General features: G+C 42.9%; 1 protein-coding gene across 5 annotated transcripts in view; it reads right to left on the bottom strand.

Annotated features, from left to right (window-relative positions):
- Window positions 1–16,228: 16,228 nt before the first annotated feature.
- The window catches only part of CCSER2 (coiled-coil serine rich protein 2), a 68,592-nt gene continuing 59,261 nt past the window's right edge, over window positions 16,229–25,559 (bottom strand). For 4 of the 5 annotated variants that reach the window (XM_044420353.1, XM_044420352.1, XM_044420356.1 and 1 more), the window contains one exon: window positions 16,229–21,595. In XM_044420353.1, coding sequence (XP_044276288.1) covers window positions 20,777–21,595 — 819 coding nt within the window. In that variant the 3' untranslated portion in view covers window positions 16,229–20,776. The remainder of the gene's footprint in view (window positions 21,596–25,559) is intronic. The other variant, XM_044420357.1, reaches the window with a different exon arrangement.

The following is a 25,559-nucleotide window of genomic DNA, read 5'->3' as shown; positions in this document are numbered from 1 at the left end:
GTCCACCCACCCTGCTGTTCCTTCTCACTGTACTGTCGGCTTCTTCCTATAAGCACGAATACTCAACCACCTGAGCGACGGCTTTTGAAATTAAGCCCTGTTCCAAATGGAATAAAACAGTCATGCATACATAGCACACACGGACTGTTGCCTTCTGGGCCTGTGATGGTTATTTATTCCCTTTGGAGAAGACTGACTTTAATGTAATACCCATCACTGTGCAACAGTGATTGGGTTCACCCAATGCAAATGGTGGCTTCTAAGACAAGAGTGCCTTCTGGAGTTGTCTGAATCCAGCCGGAATGGCAAATAAACCCTGCTGCTGGGTTCAGATAACAATACAAGCTGCCTCTGGCTTAGAAGCAACTATGGCTTATTGCCTTGGTGAACCCAGGCAAGAACTGGGCTCTCAGAACATGCCGAACATCCTTGCATGATTACCACGGTTTGCAGCTTTCTACTTGACAGATGATCAAGTAATTTTTTAATATTTTTGTGGTACCCATCCTCCCTTCAGTGCTTCTGCTGTTGGCATATATCCCACCTGCCACTCTGCCTGAAATCAGTCCAAAGATGCATCACTCGCTACCCACATCACTTGCCTGTTCCTTATTGGCCTGTACATAGAGCCTGGGAGGCTGGAGTGACTGCTGCAATTGCTACTCTTTCCAGAGCACTCTATGGCAGTTGTATACCAGGACTGTGGAAACCACGACCCTGGGTTCAGAAACACAACAGGCCACAGGGGTACAGAGAAACCGTAGAACAAACTGTTGTTTCTTATTGTGGTTTTTCAAGACCAAAGTTACCATGGAGAAATACAACAACTGGGTTCAAACAGCATGGAAGACCAACAGGTAAAGACCTATCATGGCTTGTCATGTTGTCTGAACCCAGTTAATGTCTGTCTGTTTGTGAGCAGTCCTGTTTTGCCTATAAAGTTCCAGCATCTAGAACCAGCTTCAGATGGGATGTTTGAAGGTGCCTCACAGACACTGTATATGGATGTGTTTTAAGACATCAATTTGTGGTCCAGCAAGACCATTGTAGACCTTGGAGTTAATGGTTTTAAAGGGGCCCTCCTTGAGATGCTTTGAATCTGCTTCTACAGTATTGATCTTTCAGAGCAAGGGCAAACAAGGAGCACAAGGGTCTGTCAACCTTGATTTAAAAAAAAAGACAGATGGACAGACGGACTTGGAGCACATGCCATTTCTCATTTTCAAATCATGATTTTAGGAATAACATGGAGTTTGCTCTTGTCTGCTGCTTTGGTAGCAGACAACGTATTTACTTGGGAATAGGCATCATTTTGTTGCGTATTATAAAAGCGAAAAATAGTAGAATCAGCATCTGCAACCATGTATATATGCAAGCAGCCACCTTCATGATTTTAATGCTTATACTTAGAAGAATCAGCCCTGGCAGGCCCTGGCATGCTTCTGCTACCCCAAATGAAGATGCCCCTACTACTAGCTCTGGGAGGTAATTTGCAGATCCCCAAAGCTGTTGGGCCTGAGATGCTGGTCCTGAAGGCCACCTCTAGCTACTCTATTTGCCAAAGACAATGACATCCTAGTTGATAGAGTTGCCACTGTACAGCATGTTCTTCAGCAGGAGGCCCGATTCATCCCGACGTCTTTCTCAAAAGGAGCTATGCCCAAGAGAGAACTAGAGCAGCTTCTGTCAACTCTGAGAATGCTTCTGCGATTCCTTGCTGTGACTGATCAGCCAGCAGCAGCAATCTCCTACAATGAAAGGACCTGTGCCTCAGGAAACAATTTGTCTTCTTTGGTGCATGCATTTGTATTTGAATTTCATGATTCCTCTGAGGAGCCAGAATGGGGGCTCTGCCTCACAGCACCTCTAAGAAATAGGTTAAAGCTGAGAGTTCATGGTTTGCTCAAAGGCCAACTTCTGGCATGGAAAGCAAGCAGATTTCCTACATTTAGGCCACCCCATGTGACAGGCACTGGCATCTGATAAAATGCAGTGCTTTTGCATGGAGTATCCATTTTTATGTGAATTGCAAAAGGAACTGTGGAATGATGACTCTAGCTCCTTCTCTGAGCCCTGGCATTTCTTTCAAAGTGACAGAAGCCATCCGCAGAAAAAGGCCTCTGATGAATCATCAAAAAAGAGATTTTAAAAAGGTGCCGATTTGCATGAAATGTGCATGTGCTAATCTACAGCTGCAAATATAGCCAACGTTATAATAATTCAATAAAATACAGTACATATCACTATAATGTGGAAGGCTATGACTTGTTGTGGCATGTTGGCTTTGGACTTGGGTGTCCTTCAAAAGGATACTATCTTCTGGTAGCCCTTCAAAAAGAGAACACTTCTCTATAAAAGAGATCACCTGGCCATGCTAGTTTGTGGTAGCTCCCATCCCTAAGCTGAAGAACATGTGAAATACCCCGATTTGTCAGAACAAAACATGTCCATCCATCTTCCTAAAAGCTTCAGAAGTCCACAAGAAGGGCATGGCCACTTCCAATTTTGTGGCCCAATATCTGATATTCAGAGATGTGCTGTTTCTGAACTTTGAATTTCAAGAACACTTATAGCTCCAGGAAAATTCCAAGAGACTTATAGCTTGCCGAGGAACTGTGGGGGAGGGGGGATCCGGAAAAAATCAGCTTCTATTTACAGGCCGATATCTTTTTCTGCAAAGGCCATTAAGTCCTTCTGCAATGTACAGAGTACATGACAGAGGGGCTTGGTTACTCATGAGGGCAAGCTTAATGCCCAGTTCAGAGGTTAAACCAGGAGGCTGCTAAATTCACTAGACCAGAGCGGCAATATGTCAAAACTCTCTCAAACTAAGGCCAACAGAAATGCTCGCACTCCAAAAAGGTCACTTAATTCCAAGTGCCCATTAACTCCTGTTTAACCAATGATGAAGAGGGAGGTATAGAAATAATTGCCAGCTTCTCCCAAATGTTAGCTAGCAAATTAATTCATATATGTCCCCAGCCATTACTGTGAAGGGAAAAGAAAATCTTTTTTTAATGGACTAGTGAACAGATTCTAGGCACAGCAGATGAAGAGAGTTTGCATAATAAAATGGCCTTTCACTAGTGAATTTTGCCCTGATTCCTTCATTAAGTTTTAAATTAGATTTTTTGGAATGACAAGTATTGGAACTGGGTTCTGCAGGTCCCCCAAGCTCCAGGTGGCATAGCCGTTAGGTACTTGCCAATCTATAAAAAGCTCAGGACCGTCTTTCCTGGCAGGAAATATTGCCACCCCACAACCTTTCAGACCTTAAGCCATTCAGCTTGTGAATGCGCCACGTCTGCATACATTCACCTCCTATTTGCTTATCCATCTGTGCCTGATCAGTGTAGAATCTTCCTCACCACTTGACAGAACTAAGAACTAAACAAGGAGTCATGCTGCCGCATCGTGAAAGAGCTTACCCAGAATATTTCGGTTGTCTAAGAACAGAGAGCCATTTCCAAAGGATACTTTATTTGATTTTCCACCTTGCCAAGATGGATCCATCCAGGCCTGAGGAACCGGCAGTCCTCTAGATCTTTGACTCCAACTCCCATCCGTGCAGCCGGCATTGTCAGTGTTGGTGGTGAAAGCAGTCCAGTAACATCTGGAGGGTGACATATGTTCCCATTAGCTAAGATTGTGAAATAAAATCCAGGGCTGGTATATATTTCAATACCAGCTAATGCTAGGACACACAACACCACCACCCACCACCACCACCGCCTGGGGACTGACCAGCCCCGCAGACACCGACCCGCCCTCTGACGCCGCCGCTGCGCCAACAGACGGCGCCCATCACGGGAGCGGGGACGCTGCTGGCCTGCGGATCCTCCACCTGTGCCGGCCAGTTCTCCGTGGGCCCCGCCCTTGCCCCCCTCCCCCCCGGCGTGGGTGGCAGCTGCACCAGAGCGGGGGTGGGGCGCAGGGAGGAGCCGCGGGCTCAACTCGCCGGCCGCGGCTAGTGGCTGGCGGCCGAAGGGCGACGGCCTAAGGGCGTTGTCGCCATTTGGGGCTGGGCTGGGCCAGGAAGTTTGTGTGTGTGTGTGTTTTGTAGTGGGTGGGCTGGAGGGTTTTAAATAGTATTTTACTGGATTTGTTTTAGTGACTCCACATCTGGCCGCTGCTTTTACGGGGTTGCCTGGGGAGCGTGTGGGCTCCACCATTGGGGTGGTGTTGGGCAAGGGTCGATATGGCGTTGGGGGATTAACATGTCGGCATAGGAGAAGGAGGGACATATGGTTGACACCTGTTCCACCTTCTGGTTATTCCTCCAACCAGAAGGTTCTGGGTAAGCTTATCAACTGCTCCTCGGGCCTGACAGTGCTGCTGCTCAATGCCAGGTCAGTGCATAATAAAACATCCCTCATCCACAACTTAATTGTGGATGAGGGGGCGGACCTGGCTTGCATTACAGAGACCTGGGCGGGAGTGTGGGGGATGTAGCCCTCTCTCAACTGTGCCCACCTGGGTATCTAGTTCAGCACCAGCCATGTCCAGAGGGGAGGGGAGGGGGGCCGCTTTAATTTACCGAGCTTCTATTACCCTCGCAGGGCTTCCTGTTCTCTCGAGACCGGGTCTAGAGTGTCTCTATCTGGTGTTGGGCAACCGAGACAGATTGGGGATTCTGATGGTGTACTGTGCACCCTTCTGCCCATCAGACTCCTTGCCTGAGCTGACGGAGATTGTCTCAGACCTGGTGTTGAGGACCCCCAGGATGTTGGTCCTGGGGGACTTCAATCTCCATGCCAAGACTGTTTTGACTGGGGTGGCTCAGGACTTCATGGCCTCCATGATGGCCATGGGGCTGTCTCAACATGTCATAGGCCCAACCCATGAACGTGGTCACACACAGGACCTGGTTTTCTCAACGGGGCAAGAAGAGGGTGCTTTGATGGTGAGGAATTTGTGTCTGACTCTCTTGTCATGGTTAGATCACTTTCTCGTGAGGTTTGAGCTCGGAGCTGGCCTTTCCCTCTGTAAGGGTGTGGACCTTGTTCTGATGGTCCATCCTCGGAGCCGGATGGATTCCTGAAGGCTCTGGGGGATTTTCCGGTTGATAAAGCTGGTGCTCCTGTTGATGCTCTGGTTGACTATTGAATGGGGAAATGGCCAGAGCTATTGACACGATTGCTCCTAAGCATCCTCTCCTGCCCAGCAGAGCCTGTCCATCCCCATGGTACACATCTGAATTACGGGCGATGAAGCAGGTTGGGAGACGTCTAGAGCATAGGTGGAGGAAATCACGGATGAATCTGACCGAACTCGCCTATGAGCTCATTATCGAGCCTATGCTGTGGCAGTGAGGGCGATGAAGAAGAAATTCTTCTCCACTTCCATTGCCTCCTCACAGTGCCATCCAGCTGAGCTTTTTTGAATGGTACATGGGCTGATATACCCCAGCATTAAGAAAGATCCTATACCATCATTGATGGCCCGCTGTGATGACTTTGCCAAGCATTTTAGGGAGAAAATCGCTCAGATTCGTCACGAGCTGGACTCCACAAGTGATTCAGATCCTTTAGGGGAGACACCAATGCCTCCATCTGGTCAGGTATTAATGGATGAATTTCAGTTAATGTGGCCTGATGATGTGGACAAGGTGCTTGGACAAGTACGTCCTACCACCTGCTTACTCGACCCTTGCCCTTCGTGGCTGCTGACCAAAGCTAAACACGGGATTGGTTTCTGGACCCTGGAGGTTATTAACACCTCTCTGAGGGTCGGTCGGGTGCCCACTCCTTAAGGAGACAGTAATCAAACCTGTCCTAAAGAAGGCATCTCTGGATCCAGAGATGGCTGCCAATTATAGACCGGTGGCCAACATCCCATTTTTGGGCAAGGTGTTGGAACGGGTGGTGGTGGGACAACTCCAAGCACTCTTGGATGAAACTGATTATCTGGTCCCATTTCTGGCTGGCTTCAGACCCAGGTACGGTACTGAATCTGAATTGGTCGCCCTGTACGATGACCTGTGCAGGGAGAGAGACAGTGGGAGTGCGTCCCTGTTGGTTCTCCTGGACCTCTCAACGGCTTTCGATACCATTGACGATGGTATCCTCCTGGATAGGCTGGCGAAACTGGGAGTAGGCAGCACTGCTTGGCAGTGGTTCCGCTCCTACCTTGACAGCCAATTCCAGAAGGTGGTGCTGGGGGACTTTGCCTCTGCACCATGGCAACTTTGCCATGGAGTACTGCAGGGTTCCATTTTGTCCCCCTTGCTATTTAATATCTACATGAAACCACTGGGAGAGGTCATCAGGAAGTTTGGGCTGCGGAGTCATCAGTATTCTGATGACACCCGGCTCTACCTCTCGTTTTCCACCAATCCAGGTGAGGCAGTGGCTGTGCTGAACCGGTGCCTGGCCGAGGTAATGGGCTGGATGAGGGCCAATAAACTGAAGCTCAATCCAGACAAGACGGAGGTTCTGTTGGTGGGTGATATGAGCTCCTGGGTAGGTGACTTGGGCCTTGCCCTGGAGGGGGTTGCACTCCCTCTAAAGGACAGTGTCCGCAGCTTGGGAGTGCTCCTTTACCCGGAGCTGTCCTTGGAAGCCCAAGTGATAGCGGTGGCAAGGAGCGCTTTCCTTCAGCTCCGGCTAATCCAACAGCTGCTCCCCTACCTGGAGAACGATTACCTAGCAATAGTAACACACACATTGGTTACTTCCCAGTTGGATTTCTGTAACGTGCTTTATGTGGGGCTGCCCTTGAAGACAGTCGGGTTACTTCAGATGGTGCAAAACAGAGCTGCCAGGATGCTGTCGGGGACTGGGCATTATTCTCATATAACCCCAGTCCTCTATCAGCTCCATTGGCTTCCCATCGAAGTCCAGGCTCAATTCAAGGTGCTGGTTATTACCTATAAAGCCCTAAACTGCTTGGAACCAGGATACCTAAAGGAACGCCTTCTTCCCTATTTGCCCTCCCACCCCTTGAGATTGGCAGCAGATGCCCTCCTCCGGGAACCCTCTGTGAAAGATATTAGGAGGCAGAGTACCCGGAGGAGGGTCTTTTCTGCAGTGGCGCCCCGTCTATGAAATACACTCCCCAGAGAGGTCCGCCTGGTGCCGTCATTATATGTTTTTCGGCGCCAGGTTAATTTAATCAATATTTTAATAAGTTTTAATATTGAATTTTATCATCATATTTTAATTGTAGCCAGAGTGGGTTGTTAATTAATTTTTGTTACTTTAGGTATTTGTATTTTATTTGTGTAAGCCATCCTGAGGCTCTTGCAAAGGATGGCATACAAATATCTTAAACAAACAAACAAACAAACAAAGAAATGCTGTTTCTGCCATGCTTTTGGGCATTCTGGAGGCATCTGGGGGGTGCAGGTAGCACTGGCAGCATGCTGACACTCCTATGCATGCTTACTTAGAAGTAATTCACACTGTGTTCACTGCAGGGCATACTCCTCAGTCACCGGGGCCTTCAGCCTGATCCAGCAGGCTGGTTTCATGTTGTGGTACAAAGGCAACATCAACATTGACCTCTGGACAGTTCCAGTTAACACAATCAGAATCTCAGTGTAGAGTATAGCCAAGCTACAAAGCCTTCTTATCCCAGAACACAATCCGAGCCGTCAACAATTTTGCAGCCTCTTATAAATAGGAATATGGCGCTCTGCCCACACACTGTAAGGGATGGGGCATCCGAAGCAGCATTGGCTGGCAACTACAATGGAGAGCCGTGTGTTCCAGCTGGGTAGATTTAAGTCTCCAAAGGTGCTGATGAGATTATTCACATTTTATTGAAGCAGATTAAAGGCAACCCATGGAGATGAGAGCCTTTTATCAAAACTGTGGAGCAGTGGAGATGAGAAAAGTAAGTGAAAATAAATTCTGACAATGTTTGTTCTGTTTGTCTAAGAAATAACCCAAGCTCCCAAAGCACAGAAAAATTAATTATTACCATACCTTTGATGGAAAGAAGATGGATGCTGTGGGCTTCAGACGGCAAGCAAACACCTCTGAGGAGCAGACATACCACTGAAAAGCAATTTCTCTGGCTTCCCTTGTAAAAGGTTAATTCAATGTCAATTTACCTAATGCTGATGAAAGGCTGGTGTCAACCGAGTTATGATGATAAAAAGCACACAGAAACTTAGAATACCCCAGGGTCACTGTGTAACGGGGTAATTTACCGGCAACCAACAAGTTACGACACATAATCAGACTAAAATTTGAGCCTGGAGGAGAAACAGTAACATCAGGCAAGTACAGACTGACGGGGAAAGCAGTTGGGGTGCACAACAATCTCGAGATAGTTTTCTGAAAAAAAAAACACTGAATATGTGCTCAATCATTACTGGCATGGTAATCACGCAGTGATTGTTAGTATGAACATGGTGATCATGATGGATGGGATACGTGTAGAGGGAAGTCTTGGACATCAGTGTCGTGAGCTCGGCCCTTCCCTTCTTGCTCATAGGCTCCAAAACATCAGAGAGCCTCTTTTCAGTGCAGATCTTTACTGGCATTTAGCAGCTACAAGACAAAGGGACTAAAAATTCTCTAGTGAGCATGGAAGAGTAGCCTCTGCTCATGTCAAGAATGTTGAGCCCAAACTGGGAACTTCTCTCCAAAATCCTTTCCTTTCAGTAATGCTGTGTGTTCTACCTGCAGGTGAAGGGCAAGCTGCCAGGACCTAAGCAGCTTTCCTTCCTCCCTTTCCTGGATGCCTCCCATCTCTTTCAAAGCATCTCTGTTCTCCTGGTTGACCTGGGAACCTGTGGACAGTGACCTTGAGGGTGCTTCAAAGGCCTCCACTTTTCTCAGAGTTTCCCAAGTTCCTATCGCCAAGTCTTCAAGGTGGTCTTCAGAATTTAGGTTGTGACAACTCTGAGATGCCCACCAGGAGTTTCAGTTCGGTTCAGTCTGGCTCAGAATTGTCTGCACTGAGTGGAAGCAGCTGTCCAGGGTTTCAGATGAATGTTTTTCTGAGTCCCACTTGGAGATATCAGGGACTGAGATGGCTGGCATCAAAGCCAATGGTCCTTCCCTGGAGTCTGTTGAAAAGTCACACTATTTACTACCACAGGGTTCCTGGTGGTGAAAGCCAGGCCTCCGATGGCAAAATAACATGTGGCAGACAGGGCTTGTGAGAGCCAGAAGATGTCTTTCCAGCTTCTCCATTACTGGAGTTGATGTTCTTGCACAAATGCGCATGTCTGAGATTAGAGAATATTAAACACAGTCCTAACCTGAGCCTGTTTGCTTCCATAAAGTTCCTTCAATAAGCCTTAATATATTATTATTTTAAATACAGTATTTAAGTACAGAATACCCAGCCGTCATAGTAACATTGTCCTGTGTTAGGAATTAATGACTCTACATGCCTTAATAATAATAAGAAAGTTTCTGATGCAGTAACTACCATACAGAAGTAATTCTTTCAGCAGCATTCCCTGTCGAAATCTTAGGGAGCCATCCTATTGATGCTCATAAGCCTCTGAATTTGGAGGCATACAAGCAATCTCCATTTCTTTGCACCTTCCATCTTGAATTTCAGCTAGACTAGATTTTAATTATCTGGGTGAGGTAATTCACAGCAGTAGGGAAAGAGGGTGGAATGCCATCAGGATATTTCATATCCTGGAAGCCCCATTCTCCTCCTGTTCAATCCCTCCCTCCCCCCCACAGGACATCCCCTTCACCTGCACCATAGGACAATTTCCCAACCTCAGAGTGGCAGTCCACATGGTTCTTTCCAGGCTGGCTGCAAGGGGAGAATCAGAACAACTATTCTTAGTTTCAAGGTTGAGTTCAATTTGCAGTCTTAGATGCAGGATTCTGAAGCATCCCATGGCGAAGGAGCCATAGCACTGGTCTTCCCATAATCCAGTTCTGCTGTCCATTGTGCAAGGCAGAGGGAAGAAGGCAGGTCGCCCTGATTCCTGGAGGTCTACTGGCTCAAAACATGCCTACATCAGAACAGAACTGTCCCATGCACGGAAGTTCGTGGCTGTAACTGTGCCATCAAAGGCCTTGCAAGAGTCAGCTAAGGAGAGCATAATAGATTATTAAGAAACATCATTTTTGCCATTGCATTGGATCTAAGTCAGAATTCAGAATGGCATGAGAGAGATGTAACAAGAGAGTAGTTTGGTCCTTTGGTTCACTCTGTTTAAAGAAAGGTAAAGGTAAAGGTTTCCCCTTGACATTAAGTCCAGTCATGCCTGACTCTAGTGGGCGGTGCTCATCTCCGTTTCCTAGCCAAGGGAGCCAGTGTTTGTCCGCAGACAGTCTCCGTGGTCATGTGTCTGGCATGACTAAACATCAAGGTGCACAGAATGCTGTTACCTGCCCACCGAAGTGGTACCTTTTTATCTACTTGCATTTGCATGCTTTCGAACTTCAAGGTTGGCAGAAGCTGGGACAGAGCAACGGGAACTCACCCCATTGTACAGATTCGAACCGGCAACCTTTCGATCAACCAGCCCAGCAGCACAGAGGTTCAAACCACTGCGCCGCCTGCAGTCCCTCTGTTTAAATAAGGGCTGTTAATTCAGGCTTACTAGATGTGATCACAGAAAGGGGCCAAAATGCTTAGACAGAAATTGCCACCTTCATTTCAGATATCCCCATAAAGATGTCAGTTAGAAGGCTTTGAAAATAGAGCAAAAAGTTGTTCTGTGCAAGGTTATTCTTTGGGATCTTATGCTAACCTCCTGCAATGAAAAGGGGTACAAAACCCTATTGGAAAGCTAGCTTAAGCTAACCTGGTCAAATGACTTCCTAAGCCAACATCCACTGATTCTAAGGCCATTTGAGTTTGCTCAAACCAAGAAAATTATATTTGCCCTAAATCTGAATGGCGGTTGAAATGCAGCAAGAGCTTTCAAGCAGAAAATATTCAATGGTTTGAAAGGCAGCCTGGTTCTTGCATAATATGTGCATAAGTAACAACATTTTTGACCTGCCCTATAAATCCCCTGCCTCCTAGTGTTGAAATCCACCTTTTCATTTCCCCATAGTTCAACTCAGCAAGATCTTGTACTAATCATGATGATCCACCAAAAGAGAGCAGAAGTTATGACAAGAGCCTGAGGCAGAAACAAACATTTGGTCATATTCAGACTTGCATATATCAGAAAATTGCCACACATTTACACGACACTAAGAATGGTGCCCTAGTTTGGGAAAGAATAGCTGTTAGGAATGTGGAATAAAGAGGATTGATTTTTTTGCAAGACTGTCAGCACTTTCCGAAAGAATTGCAGTTAGGCCACTTCAAATGGAAATGCTTAGGTTGGTATTTATCATGCATATTATGCAAGGTGGAATTATTGATGGCATGTGGCTCTATGAAACATATACATAAAAAAGGCTTCTGTGATTTAAAATCTCAACAAGATGGGTTGGGCTATCAGCCCTCCCCCTCACATCACTCTATGGGCAACAACTACCCAAAGTACACTGCAACCCTTTGCCGTCCATTGATGACAGAACTCTTGCCCTGCTCGCAGGCTTTTGGCTGGTTGACCTGTAGACTTCATGTACAAGCAGTGGGGAAAGGGAAGCTTCATTCTGGTGGCTGCTGGTCTAGGAAATAAAAGAATCGGCATGGCACAAGGAATGGGAGGAATGCTTGTTGTTTAGACAGCAATGGAATCGCTGCGACAGTCCCTTTTAAATAGAATAATCTCCAATATGAATGACTATTTTCCTGTAAATCTCTGGATGTGATTGCGAACATTTCCCCATGATCTCGCTCAAGTTTGGACCCCTGGAAGTGTACTGTGGCTACTGCTAGTTTTCCAGCTCTTCCTCATCTCAGGCTATTTTGGTCATCATAGCAGACAGCGGTGGGAAAGGAAAGGAGAATGAGGAACAGATGACATGTTTCCACAAAGCTGCAGTCCATCTATTTGGGATAGAGGGTGGTTTGTTTGGTTTTTGGTAAGGGCTTGCAGGGTTGGCCCAGGAACACCCTCCGCTCTATTCCACACTGCTGCACTACTGAATTCTTCCTTGAACCAAGTAGGCCATGGTTCTGCATGTGCATTATGGCAGGCAGCCTGATTATATGGATATCTGGACAAGATACCTCAGGCTTCCTTTGAAGGACAACTAGTTTAGGAAGCCTCAGACACGAACTGCCTCTCCACAACTTCTGCAGCAGGCGTTTTGCTGACTTCCACCCTGCTTTGCTTTTGAGGGCTTGTCCTGAGCCAGAGGTGCTTGTTGCAGCGTCTAGGCTCAGCAGGAGTCTGCTGATTGCTGTGGGTGTGGGTGCAATGAGTCATTCACCAGGTCATGCATCACTGTTGAGGATGGACCGCCCTTTGCAACCTGGCCGTTTTCTATGTCTACTGAACGAGTTTGGCTTCTCCTGTCGTCAGAAGGCGTTCACATGCAACCCCACACTGGTAGCTTGATGGATGGTACCAGAATTGGCTCATCATTCCATTCCTCTTGAATGTACGAACTGGCCTTCAGCCTTGTTTGAGGCAAGGAACAACATCTTCCACCTCCCAGTATTTAGCTCCTTCCCCACTTCTCTCTCCATAGCTATTTCTTTTCTATGTCACCCCTTAGCTGAGGCCCTCAGGGCAGTTCTCAACAACGCACAGAAACAAACCATAGATAAAACGCAGCATGACATTTAAATATACAAAATTTTAAACAGTTTGAAGTGCAACTTGCTGGAAACATAACATATATTATGAATGAATATAAATTGTGAAACATTCTGTTTCTAATTACACATGCGTATATTTCACCAGGTTGTCCATTCCCTTCTGTTCCTCTGCTCCCAGCAGAATGATGACAGTTCCTTTCAGCTGAAGAGTAGGAGTTGAGTTAATTGGCTGTTACTCAGGGGGATGAACAGAAATCAGGAGTGAGTTTACATGTTTAATCTGTGTACCACTCATTACCAAGAATAGGATAGATGAGAAGGGTAAGTTGCAGAAACTGCATTGGTAAAGGACACAGGTATTGCACTAGGAAGCTGTTTTTGATACAGGCAAGAGTTTTATCTGCCTTCTTCACATTCCCATTTTTCCATCAGCTTGCATCACAGTGCCATCTGCTGCACACTATCCAAAGCAAAGTTCTCTTTCTTGTCCTTAAATTCTAGTGAAAAACTGGTGAAATCAGAAGGAATGAGCCCATGCACTGAGCAACTCTTTTTTCAAAACTTGAAAGAACAAAGCACATATTTACTGGGGAGCAGTACAATTCAACTGATGATCTTTACTCCAGAATCTGTAGTATGAAATAGCATGCAAATACATCCCTCCATCCATCCCATGAAAAACCCTGAAAGGGTTACCATGGCAGGAGTGGGAGGATCTAGACTTTCCCTAGTAACTTTCCCAAGTTTTCCTTAGAGGAAGGGTGGTATTTGGTCTCCTCTTTTGTGGTGATATGTAAGCAACCATGCTAGTTGAGTGATTACTAGCATTTTATCACTCAGCAGTCTGATAATTAGGCTACCATGATTGATCCTCTTCCTCCACTCCATTTGGACTGTTGAAGCTTCAGTCTAATTCATAAATGGCATTTTCCTGCTTACTTTGGTAAGACACTAGTAGGAAGCAAGTGGCTGAAGTATGTCCACCTAAGAATTGTTTTGTTTTGCTCAGTGGTTGTTCAGCTACTTGGATGCTATCTCCAGAAACTCCTTCCTAGTGATATTCCCATTTGTAGAAAGTTCATGTAATTGCTGCTTGTCACACAAATTAGGAACTTCCTAATCAGTTTCCACAATACTTAAAACTGAGCAGTGCTTATATAGGCCATTTTTACCCCCGTTAGGGATAGTGGTTTGAAAGTTGAGCTTGACTGGGGAAACTATGATTCAGATCCTTTGTCTTCTGTGAACTAACTGGATAGCCCTGCCCAAACACTTACCAGTTGAACATGCTTCACAGGATGGTGAAGCTAAAAAGAGGATTAGTAGTCTTTGGAAGTTTTAGGCCCATCAGGCAATTGGGCCTCACTACAAGATGCCTGCCACACAGAGAAATGAACAGTATACTTGCTTAACCTGAATATTTTACCTGCTCAGCTATTACTCTGTATAAATCTCCCTAGAATAGCACTGGAATAGTACAAAGCCACAGGAAGGCTTAACCCAAATAAGTAAGGGTATTTTTAAAAAAAAATACTGGTAAATGGTCATTTTATACTAGATTCTGAAGCAGACTTTTGATGATTTGAGATTGGCATAAAGTATCTTTGGCCCCAAAATTAGAGATGGGTAACTTGTATTTTCAGTCTATGACTTCCAAAGTGGGCCCAATTTGTTCAATCCTGTCCTGTACTAGTTATTTTTTCCAGATTTCAAGGACCCAATGTTCTTTTTTAAATATTTGCCCCTACTCTGCACTTGCAAAGTCTTTATGAAGCATTGTGCTTTTTACCCCAGCTTGAAGAATGCCCTGACACTTCAGAAAATGGGTCAATTTGGTTCAGAAAATTTGTCACTTATCCACATCAATTAACCTCTGATGATGCTTTTAGTTCTTGGAAGAATGTGCCTCTCACAGTCCCATTGCTGTCTTGCTGCAAAACAGTGGGCTTCCTGGTTTAAAGATGCCTTAATTAGAAGATGGACTTCTCAGTCACTTGTGTCCACCTCCTGCTCATGATCGGAGATTAAAGAAACAAACTGATGCTTTATTTAGGGTGAACTGATCAGGTCCATCAGCACTGGACCTGATGGCCTTCTTGATCCCTTCCAACCCTACTATTCTATCAGTCTCTGAGAACCAGATGACAGTAGTTCCAAAATAAATACAATCTGCACAATTCCAACTCATGAATCAATATTAAAGTCTTTGGAAGTTTTGCTTATGTTGGCTTTGGAGGGAAATCCACTTTGCCCTGGAAAGCAACAGCATCAAAGCAAAGAAGCCCAATTCTGCTCGTGCTCTGCAAGTTCCAGCGTGCTTCACTAATTACTATCAAAAGTCCTGTGCATTTGTCAACAGCTGAACACCCAGAACAGTTACTGGGCTATTGGACACTGATACCCCATGGCCTGGGATCTCAGATATTACTGCCTTGGTGCATGGGGCACACATGCTAGGTAGGAGAGCATTCAAATGGATGATTGAACCCAGGTTAAATTGTTTGCTTGAAAGGATAATAGCGTGGCGGGGGAGACTAGAAAGGGCACTTAGAGGAGGTCTACCTGGCCAATGTTTAGAAAATGGGATGCTTTAGAGAAACCTTTGAAATATGAATTGCCATTTTAAAGCATATTTGCCTCAGTAGTTTGAACATGACTTGCTGCAGTTTAGATTGAATATGTTTAAGAGCTGGAATTGCTGTATTCTTAAATTACATTTATGAGACATGCCCAAATTGTGGGGAGTCAGAAATGCTTCAGATAAAACGAGGCCTAGAGAGATTGACCATGGCAATCCTTTGACCTTCAGTGCCCTTTTCCCTCAGCCGCGCCATAGTTTTCATGGCTCAGTCCTTTGATCCATGGAGGACTGCTACCTGCAACCCTGCCTGCTCCTTCGGTATGTAGAAACAACATGGTCATGCAAAATGGCCTCAGAATACCAGAGTCTGTACATATTTCCATATGTTAATGTAAGCCATCCAGTTTAACATTTCTTTAAGGAAAGGTATATAAATTTCTCCATGTGCAGTTAGGCCTGTGGCAACTTTTTAGCACCATTACACACAACTATCATTGATCCTTACCCAACCATGTCATTTACTTGAGATGAAGGCACTGGGAGGATGTTACGAAATTATTTGGGTCATCATTCTTTGGGTATGCACATGCAAGCATTTGTTTGATCATTAGGCTGCACACAGAGGCTACCTCCTTCACAAGAGTTCAAGCTTGCATTCACATTTCTTTCTACTGCAGCTTACAGGAGGAAAAGACACGGAGTTAGGAATCTTTTTCCAAGACGATCTGCTCAGTGAATAGAATGAAAAGAGGGAATGTTTCAGAGAGAGGCTTGAATTTGAATTATTAGACAAACTAATGTATGTTAAAGCTATTACTAAATTCACTCTTTCCAGTACTGTTCACCTGAAATTATACTGGATTAGAGCATTTCTCATTTTAGTTTACAGATCTAAACACCGATGAGGCGGTTTGCAGATTTCCACTGACAACACTAGGCGGCAGAATAATCATTTTAAAAAATAAGGCCAAGAGCGGCAATTCTCTGCATCTCCCAGCCTTTATCCAGCAGCCACACACAAGCAGGCAATGACAGTTAAAACACAAAAGACACTCCGAATTATGAATTTTATTCACTAAAGCAACATTGAGGAAAGTCTTTACATACAAGTTTTTAAATCTTTACAAGCAAGTTCCAATATACAGTATTTACTTTGATTTTTCTTTAAACAAAATACTAAGGGTACTTTTGCAGCTAGTACTGAATTTTAAGACAAATACTAACACTGCAGTTAATATTAATTTACTGTGGTGCTTTTGACATTTACATAGGCAGTGAGCAGCTTTACCACAACAGTGATCAAAACATCTTTGCATTTTTCTAGAGCATAGTTGTAGAAGAGTCTAAAACTGTGTCCGCAACTATGATCATGTTTCAACAGGCCATGATCCGACACTGCTAAGCATTTAATTCTCACTTACTTTCACTGAGAGCTGAGCACAAACTTAATTTTCCTACTGAAATTAGTGGGCCTTTGCAATACCTCAGCTGGATTGTGTCTATAGCATTCAGAGAACCACTGCAACTGGATGAAAGACAGATGAAATGGAAACACTATTCCAGAATCAATATCCATTTTAAAGCATAGGAATGCCTCTCTACCAAAACCAGAACTTATGAAAACATACATCTCATCCCCACGCATGCTAATCTATCAGGATATGAAAGACTTCATGAATGCCTATGGAGTGACATGCAGTGGACAAAATAACCACAAGTGCTATTCAAGTTACATAAACTGCATTAACACAAAAATCAGCATTTGAGAGCAAGGACTGATTTATGTGCTGTCTACCTGAACTTCACCATAGTAGAATTTAGAATTCATATCATATTTATCTGTGAACCACTTGAAGGATTTGATTACACAAATGATTCACTCAACAACTGGTGAAGTTCAACTACTGCACAGGTTTGTTAATGCTTCAAAAATGAAATTTAAACATATAAATTGAAGGGCAGATCTCTTCAAAATACAGAGGACAGCATCCAACCTGACATGAGCACCAGCATAAATTACATAAGGACCCAGAATATTTAAGCCTCACTTCTGGCAAGTTTGCCTTTGTGGGTATTTCTTTTGGATGAATTGCTTCCAAACTTTCAGCAACACTATGCACGTTGTGGACATTTAAAAAGTGGAAGCTCACTAAGACAAACTGTTGGGAGACTAAGTCTTGCAGTCCTGTAGGCTACAGTACCATGAACAAATGTCTAGAAATAATGAAGGACTGGTGGCAAAGAAAGACAGCTTAGAGTCATTTTATGAGCTGCATTGTCTGTGGTAAGCTTTCATTGTACAAAATAAAAAACAAAAAACCAACTCCTAACACCCAATACTTATTGAAAACTATTTCACTAACTCAGCCATAGGCATGTAGATTAAATATAGGCACAACTCCAAGCAAAAGAGTTCATCATTTAAAGTGCAAATTAGTTTTGTTGCACATCTGCATCTATTGTTAAAAGACCAATATCTTCTTCCTTATACACTTTTGAGAAGCAATTTAATACTTTAGAAATTATTGCATAATGTAGGAGAATCCAAAAGGATAAAATGCACAGGTTAAAAAATCCAATTGTTTAATATATATACCTAAAATAAATCTCTGTTCTGATCCTAATTACATTTCTTCACTTTGAAGTTAAGTACTGATATTCCTTGAAATAGATACTTGCATCTACTGGAGTCTCACCGCAGGCCTGGCATTCCACAAAGCACTATCTACAAACTATACTGAGCCTTCAGTCACCTCCCCACATCTGAAAAATCTCTCTCTCCTACTCTGGACTTTCGAAACATACATTAGAACTTCCTTTCATATGGTAACACTCAGAGAAAGTGCACATGCCCAGTTTAAATATTTGGACTAATGCAAGTTGGTGAAAGCCATTATCTCTGAGCTTGGCTTTCATTGTCAGATAACTGCCTGAGGTAGTGAGGCAATGATCCTTAACAACATACTCCGGTCATGTGATAGCCGACTTACCCCAGAACTCTAAAATTTGTGTATGTTGAAGTGCACACAGCTGAGGCTACCCATCACCACCTAACATGTAGCCAACCTTCTGTCCTCAGCTTTGCTTCTTAAATGCCTGTCTGTCGGTTTAAAAAATGAGGGTATGCAATGCTAAAATTACCTTTGGAAAACAGTTTATTTTCATCAAGTATTATATTTTACTGAAGCTAACGTAAGGAACAGAAACATGCCTGCCCGCAGTGCTTTGTTGACATTAAGTGCCCTAAGTAATAATTTCAGTAATACGAATTAAAAAATAAATCCTTGAAAGTTTTCTGGTTTATACTTAAAAAACATGTCTAGCTTTTAAAATGGATGCAAAGGGCTTTTCTCTAAAAGCCATCTTGTAACCAGCAGTTGCACTAGGCAAATAGCAACTCCTTTTTCCAGGTGAACAATTTTTCATACAACTTTCCCTGTGACAAAAAAGTGGCAGAATTCTTTCTTTTTTGGGTAAATCCCTGCAAGGTAGACCTCAAGTGATGTCATTGTGAGACCGAATGTGAAATATGATTTAACCAATTCAATTCTAAAACTTCGTTTACCAACCACAACTCTCTTCTTGTAAGAACAAGAAGAACCACGAACTTCTCTTTCAGGAGTGTTTTAATAGTGGAAAGTATGGCATATGGGATCCTGTTACATTTAATGCTCAGACAAAAAGCCCCAACTATGCCTCTACTCTGACCACAACCAAAATTTGTTAAGACAAATTGCTTTGCAGCTTTAAATAATCCCTGCACAAGAACCCCATCCTTTGAACAATTATTCCATCACAACTCTATGGACAGTTTGATTATAAACCATGTGGTTCAATGGGTAATTCCAAAACATTTTTGTTAACATTTAAAACTTAGGCCTCTTATCACCCAACACTGGTTGCTTTAAGACAAGTGGTTTAAAATATTTGTCCCACTTGAAAATATTTTAGGGGAAAAATATCCCACAACTGAGGAGAGACAGCAACCAGAAATGTTTCATTGCAAGTTTAAAGGTGATACATATATAGTTCACCTAAGAGGTGTGTGTGGTCAGTCTTGCAATTGAATATGTTTGGTCTTTCCAAGTTTCTTCAACATCCCTGCTGAGAGCAGAAGTAATCCTTGGCTTAAAAGAAGCAAATGGCTACAAATAGTCTAAGTTTTAAAATGCATTTTCCTGCAAAATCCTTGCTTGAGTCAACAGATGGGTCAAAGCCACCATGATGGAACTCTCATTTAACTGTTTCATTCAAACTCTACAGAAGACAGTATCGGAAAATACCATCTGGTTGGCACCTGAGTTAGACATAGATGCAGTTAAACCGATATTTTATATTTGCCTTTGGGGGTTTGATGCTTTTCATTGCATATTTAAGCTGTGGGTGTATCTATTTATGTTATGGTGCCATAAAAATCTGACTACACCCAACTTCTTGCAGGATATATCTGAGAGGGGTTTTTTTACATTTACCCATCAACTTTCCACCTATCATTCATTGCAAAGCAGTTTTAACCCCTGAACTCTTCTCATCTTACACCAAGCAGTTTCCCCAAACATGTGCATTTTAAAATAGGGCTTAAAAAACAAGCTTCTATTAGGAAAAACTATTCTCAAATCCCTACATTTATGGCAAAGTTTTGTGCAAACTTTTCAAGTTGGCTTCTTGAGACTTGTTAACAGCTACAGAAATCAATAAATAATATTAGCATTGTTAAACTCTAAAATGAAAGATGTTAGGAATATACTCAGCATGGAAGTCACAGACTTATTCCAAGTCATATCACATTCCATTTCATGACGGCCTGCATGAAAAGGGGTTTTGGACATGTATCCTAAAAACGTATTCTAAATGGGGGTTTCAGTTATCTCACAACACCTGCAGAACACAAAAACATTCTACAGGCTATCTATAGTGCATCAATAAATTAATGTTTAAATACAGTTAAGTTCCATTTCACCCAATGAAATTCCGCTTGCCACTTGTGAACAGTGAATATAGATCCAAAAGCAAATAAAGCAATTTAGGATCTGTCTGGAAAAACAGAAGCCTTAAACAAACACCAAACAGACATTCTAAAGAATGTCTTGGGTTGAGCATTGTTATAAACAGGAGCATTTTGCATAGGCCTCTGAGATGCGGAGTCAGAATTATGGCTGGGGATGAAGACAAAAAGGACCATCACTGTATAGTATGACCACCACTTATAATTAGAATGTAAAGTGAAGCCTTAGCCATCTGTTATTCAGTAGTCCAAATCATAGACTTTTCCAGAAACAGCCGACTCTGACGAATGGTGTAACACTCTGGCAACCAGTAGTCACTGAAAACATTAGTATCAAGCCAAGCTAACTTTCAAAGGACTTGCGGATAATGCAAACAGTGGAAACCATAGGCTTTTGCAAACCACATTTTGAAGGAATGATGTACATTTCTAAATGGTACGAAATTAAGAGAGAGTAGAATAGTCAGATGCTAGAAGAAACGCAGCATTCAATGCTTGGACACTTTGGATGTAGAATCCTGACTGAGGCAAGGAAGGATGAGGGTAAGCAGCTTCACAATACAGGACACTGACAAATGCATATGCAAGTCATACTTTCAATATGTCTTTGGTTTAGGGAGGCGGGAATGCCGATTAGAAGCCACGCTGTCACCAGAACGGATGCTTGAATCTTGGTTCTGCATATTTTCCTTTGCTTGTGTTAGTTGTCTTGAGTGGTTTGTCTGAGGTGAGGAGTTCTGATGTTCGGGAGGTATCATGATACTTGGATTTGTCGTTTGCTTGGGCCTAAAGGAAATGGTTGGAGGACGAAGTTTAGAGGTTCTCTGGCTCTTTCTATTCAGATCAGGCTGACTGGATGCTGACTGCAGTTGCGCTGGGCTGCCCGGTGGCATCAGTTTGGGCTCCTTTGAAGCAGGAGAGCCTTCTGGAGATGCTGCTGCAACAGTTACTGGAGGAGGCACTAAAGCATTCTGCTTTGGGGGTTTTGTAGCTCTTGAAGTCTTTGGGGGTGAAGCCTCGTTTGTTCGTGAATAATTATTTTTTAGAACTAATTTGGTCTGCACTTCTTGCGTATTATGTTGGGCAGACGATTGGCAAGAAGAGGGATGAGTCTGTAGCATATTAGATTTTCTACCGGTCAGTTCTTTAGTTTTCTCTCTAACTTTAACATTCTTGATGGAATGTGAATTCTCCTCCGACTTTTTAACATTTAAACGGGTATTTAAAGTGCTTGGTACATTTAGGCTATTGGTGCAAGAGCCATTTGCAGCATTCTGATGTTCATGGCCACCGGTTTTCTGTTGGTCTTGACTGGGATTTTCACTGAGGGCCGCGGTGTGTGATGTTTTTATTAATTTTCCCTGGGCGAGGTCTGTGAAACGGGGAAGGAGGCTGGAAGGCTGTAGTACTTGAGGCTACAGAGAGAAAGTCACATGTTGACAGATTAGAAAAAAATTCAAGATAATACGCAAATACTGTATAAAAATTCAGCTATTGTATTAAACGTTTACATATGAAGAACAAGCAAAACAATACATTCAGACATGTGCAAAAACAACAAGGGAATACAATTCAGCAATCTCAAATGAACTGTGCAAGAGGGACATTTATTGACCCAGGAGTAGAAGAAAACATTAATAACTTGTGCCTAAAGTTACAGTTTCTCAGGATATGTTAACATACAAATGTGCAGGAGAAATTGCTTTTATCATTTTCTATTAAAATTCTTAACATCTGAGCTGGAAAAAATGCTTTGCAACACACTTCAAAGACTTAGTTTTGTTCAGAGGTTGTGAAAGATGGTTGACTTGATTATAAGTTTATCCTAATCAGGTTAACAAGTTCAAATAGATTTTTAACTAAAAAAAAAAAGCATAACATGCTTTTAGAGTGTGTACCCTGCTATTAGAGGAAATACATTGTGATCAGCACCTCTCAAAAAACATGGTAAATATAGGGGAGAAACCTTACTCAGTGAAAGAAACTACACTTAAAAAAAAAAAAAAAAGAGCCGCACTCAAGACATTTTCAAACAATATTTGAGGAAGCGACTCTTCCTGGAACAAGACTGGGGGAAAATGTCTGGAGTAAACCAGCCTTCCTCAACCTGGTATCTCCAATCTTTGTAGACTACAGCACTATTTTTTCCTGGACTTTGGCTATGTCGGCTGGGGCTGATGGGAGTTGTACTTAAAACCCTTGGATTACACTGTTGTAATCCAAGCAACCCTAAGGCAACTTATTCTGTTCACTACATTTTATGTAAATGCTTGTCTCATTTTACCAGTAGAATTACTAGTGCTCATTGTCTTTTTATCTATGCTACCTTATCTGTGCTTTGCTTTAGTGCTTCAAGAAAATTAAACACTCCCCTCCCCAATTACTTATGACTTTGAAAGAACAGGATGGCATAGTTCATAGTTGCTCCCCGCCCCCCCCCCCGCCCCTGCAGAGATCCCTCAAAGAAAGTCAAATTCCAGGATTTCTACATTATCACTTACATTAGGGGATCCAGAGCTAATCAGTGTGACATGACACTTTGTGTAATCATGGCATTTACAGCGATAATTGTAGCAATAAATACCACTGCATATGTTTAGGACTGTTTTGCTAAACTATGTAAGATTTAAAGAAACGTATGTTTTGCTATCCATAGACTGACCCTCCTGTGTAAATGCTGTATTAGGGGACTTACCACTGTTGTAGATGGGTGACAGGAGTCACTTTGGAGGGAAAAAAACTACAAAGCTTTATGGAGATAACACATGCACACTTTCCCCAAGAAGGATTATTGCAAAATACATATAAAAAGTGACTATAAATCCAGTAATAGCAGCAGCAGCAGCAGGGGAAAGGAACAAGGGAATAAAGCACATGCATTGGCACGGCACATGCATGGATAATCGCTTGTGTGAGACTCCAAAATGACACCCTCACAGTGAGAGATAAAGGGGATCCAGCAGGCACAAGGTTTTCCCCATTTTTCAGGGTAGGCAGCTACTGGTAAATGGGCTCCATGCCCCCATTAAAAAGTTGTACAAATCAAACTTAAAAATAAAACAGAATAAAACAAAACCAAAATAGCATTAAAAGCAGCTAATTATACTGTAACACCCAAATAAGATAATTTAGACTTTTTTGGTACTCTGGAGCCATTCCAAGGTCCATTTTTAGGTACCACTGGGGAGGGGGGAAGATGTGGTCTACCAGGTGGATCCAGGTATTGAAAATGGCCCCTAGACATGCCTATCCCTAGTCTACTTCTTGCTTGTTATAAAATTCTTGCTTGGTGGGGGGGGGGGGGGAAGCCAAATACCTCTTTCACAGAGACATTTTGTAGCATAATATGCATTTCTGGCATTTTCCAACTTCCTTAAAAAAAACTTTTAAAACAATACAGAATGCAACAACGTAGACGTGATAACTAAGTACTGATAACTCAAGGAAACACAAACATTATAACATAAAGAAAGAGGCAAGATGGATTTCTGTCCCCTAAGAGTGCTGCTGTCTTCATGAGAAGAACATCAATGGTCTTCACTGCTTGTAAATTTAATTGCCTTTTGCCAAAGATCCTGGATCTAGTTTGGAGATATCCTGCACATGCTATCCTTTTTGACCTGGCCCCTCCCTTGTGATCAACCCATTCACATCTCTTCTGAAAGAACTGCAGAGCAGAAACTTTGCTACAGATGGTGAAACAGTAATGTTATAGTGCAGCTTGTTCAGAAGATGAAAAGGCCAAAAGATACTGCAATTCTATGTATTCTTATTTGGAATTAAATTCCACTGAAAGGAATGGGAGAAGTAGATACAGGATTGCTCTTTAAGAATTAACCTATACCTTACTTAGTCAGATACAGTTCAGTGACCCTCACTCTCAAGTAAATGAATACAGGTGAGCAGCCTACATTTCATAAACATGTAAAATACTACCGTTTCATGATGCATTTTCTGTAGGCTTGATATGAAAGTAGGTATCACATGCACATCACTTTGTCCCAAAATCTCTCTTTTTGCCCAGAAAATGATGTTCTCCACTGCTTCAAAACTTCTGAAAATTATACATTTCAAGTCTTACATGTGCCAGATGCAAGTGCCATGAAACAATATAGAAGCCACCCAAGAAAAGGGAAGGATTTTTCAACCTTATATAATTTTCTGACTTCTTGCATCCAAATTTTAATGTTTGCAAACGCCTGTAAGATCCCTCCTTCCTCATCTACAGTAGCTTGGGCACCCCTGTTGCTTTCTACGTGACTGCTGGTATGAAAGCAGTCGCAGCCTCCAATGTGATGTATTGTTTTCTGCTCCGAGGGCAACTATGCAATTCATACTCTACAAAACTTTTGCATGGGCAGCCAAGGTGTTTTTAACTGCAAGAGCATATGGACAGAATTCACATCTTTTAAAAAAAATCCTGCCATGCCATCTAAACTGCTGCAGGAACAGCAAAGTAAAACTAGTGCATACACAGAATTGTAACTAACTGTTCTGCTCTGAGGGCCACAAATATTTCACTGTCCTAGGATGACAAAAACCATGATCTGACTCTTTCCGCCACCACCCCACCTCCCAAACAAAAAGGATTCTCCAGATGAATATATCACCAGATTGTTCTGGGGTGTGGAAAGAACAGTGGATCACGAAGGCTAAATGCCTAAACTGAAGATTCTTCCCTTTCACCATTGCCAAAGGCTGTCCTCCACTTATGTGTAATGAACACTACAGGTTAGAACAATGACAGAATCCTTGCATGAAAGGGGAATATCAAAAGGGAAATAAATCTGCTTGCTAGAATAATGATGGTCACTGATGAAAGGCAAAGCCATCAGTCGAGACAGGAAAACAACTCACTTCCTAGTTTTTGTCAGACTGCCAGCTTTGCTGCATAGAACTGTTCATTAATTGCAATTTCCCCTCCAAGAATGAACATAAACACGTGATTTAAGTGTAATGGAATTTACAGAATGCAACGCATGGATCATTTTTCAGAATCATCACTGCCCAGACACAGAATTAAGAGTTATACATGGATTATAATGGTGTCACTTCCATCTGCCTGATCGGGGTTATTGATGATGAAACTTTGGATTGATAGATCAGGGAACCCAAATATGCACCTTAGCAATACTATGTCATTCTTCAGAAATGGCTACTTAATACTCAGGCCCCTAAACAGATATGTGGGTTGGACCCAAAAATTTATTTTTGCTACTACAGCATCCTTTCTGCTCTTTGAAAGGCGATGAAAACTTTGCCCTTCAAAACAGAGGTGGGCACTGTGTAAAAAAACTCTCTTCAAACCCAAGGATTTCCATATGCAGTTTCTCTCACTCTCTCATTGTGTGTGTGTGTGTGTGTGTGTGTGTGTGTGTG

The sequence above is a fragment of the Varanus komodoensis genome, unplaced genomic scaffold (genome assembly GCF_004798865.1).
Source record: "Varanus komodoensis strain SLA01 unplaced genomic scaffold, ASM479886v1 scaffold11, whole genome shotgun sequence".
Taxonomy (NCBI): domain Eukaryota; kingdom Metazoa; phylum Chordata; class Lepidosauria; order Squamata; family Varanidae; genus Varanus; species Varanus komodoensis.
The sequence above is the reverse complement of the archived record's forward strand: the minus strand, read 5'-3'. Positions and strand labels throughout refer to the sequence as shown.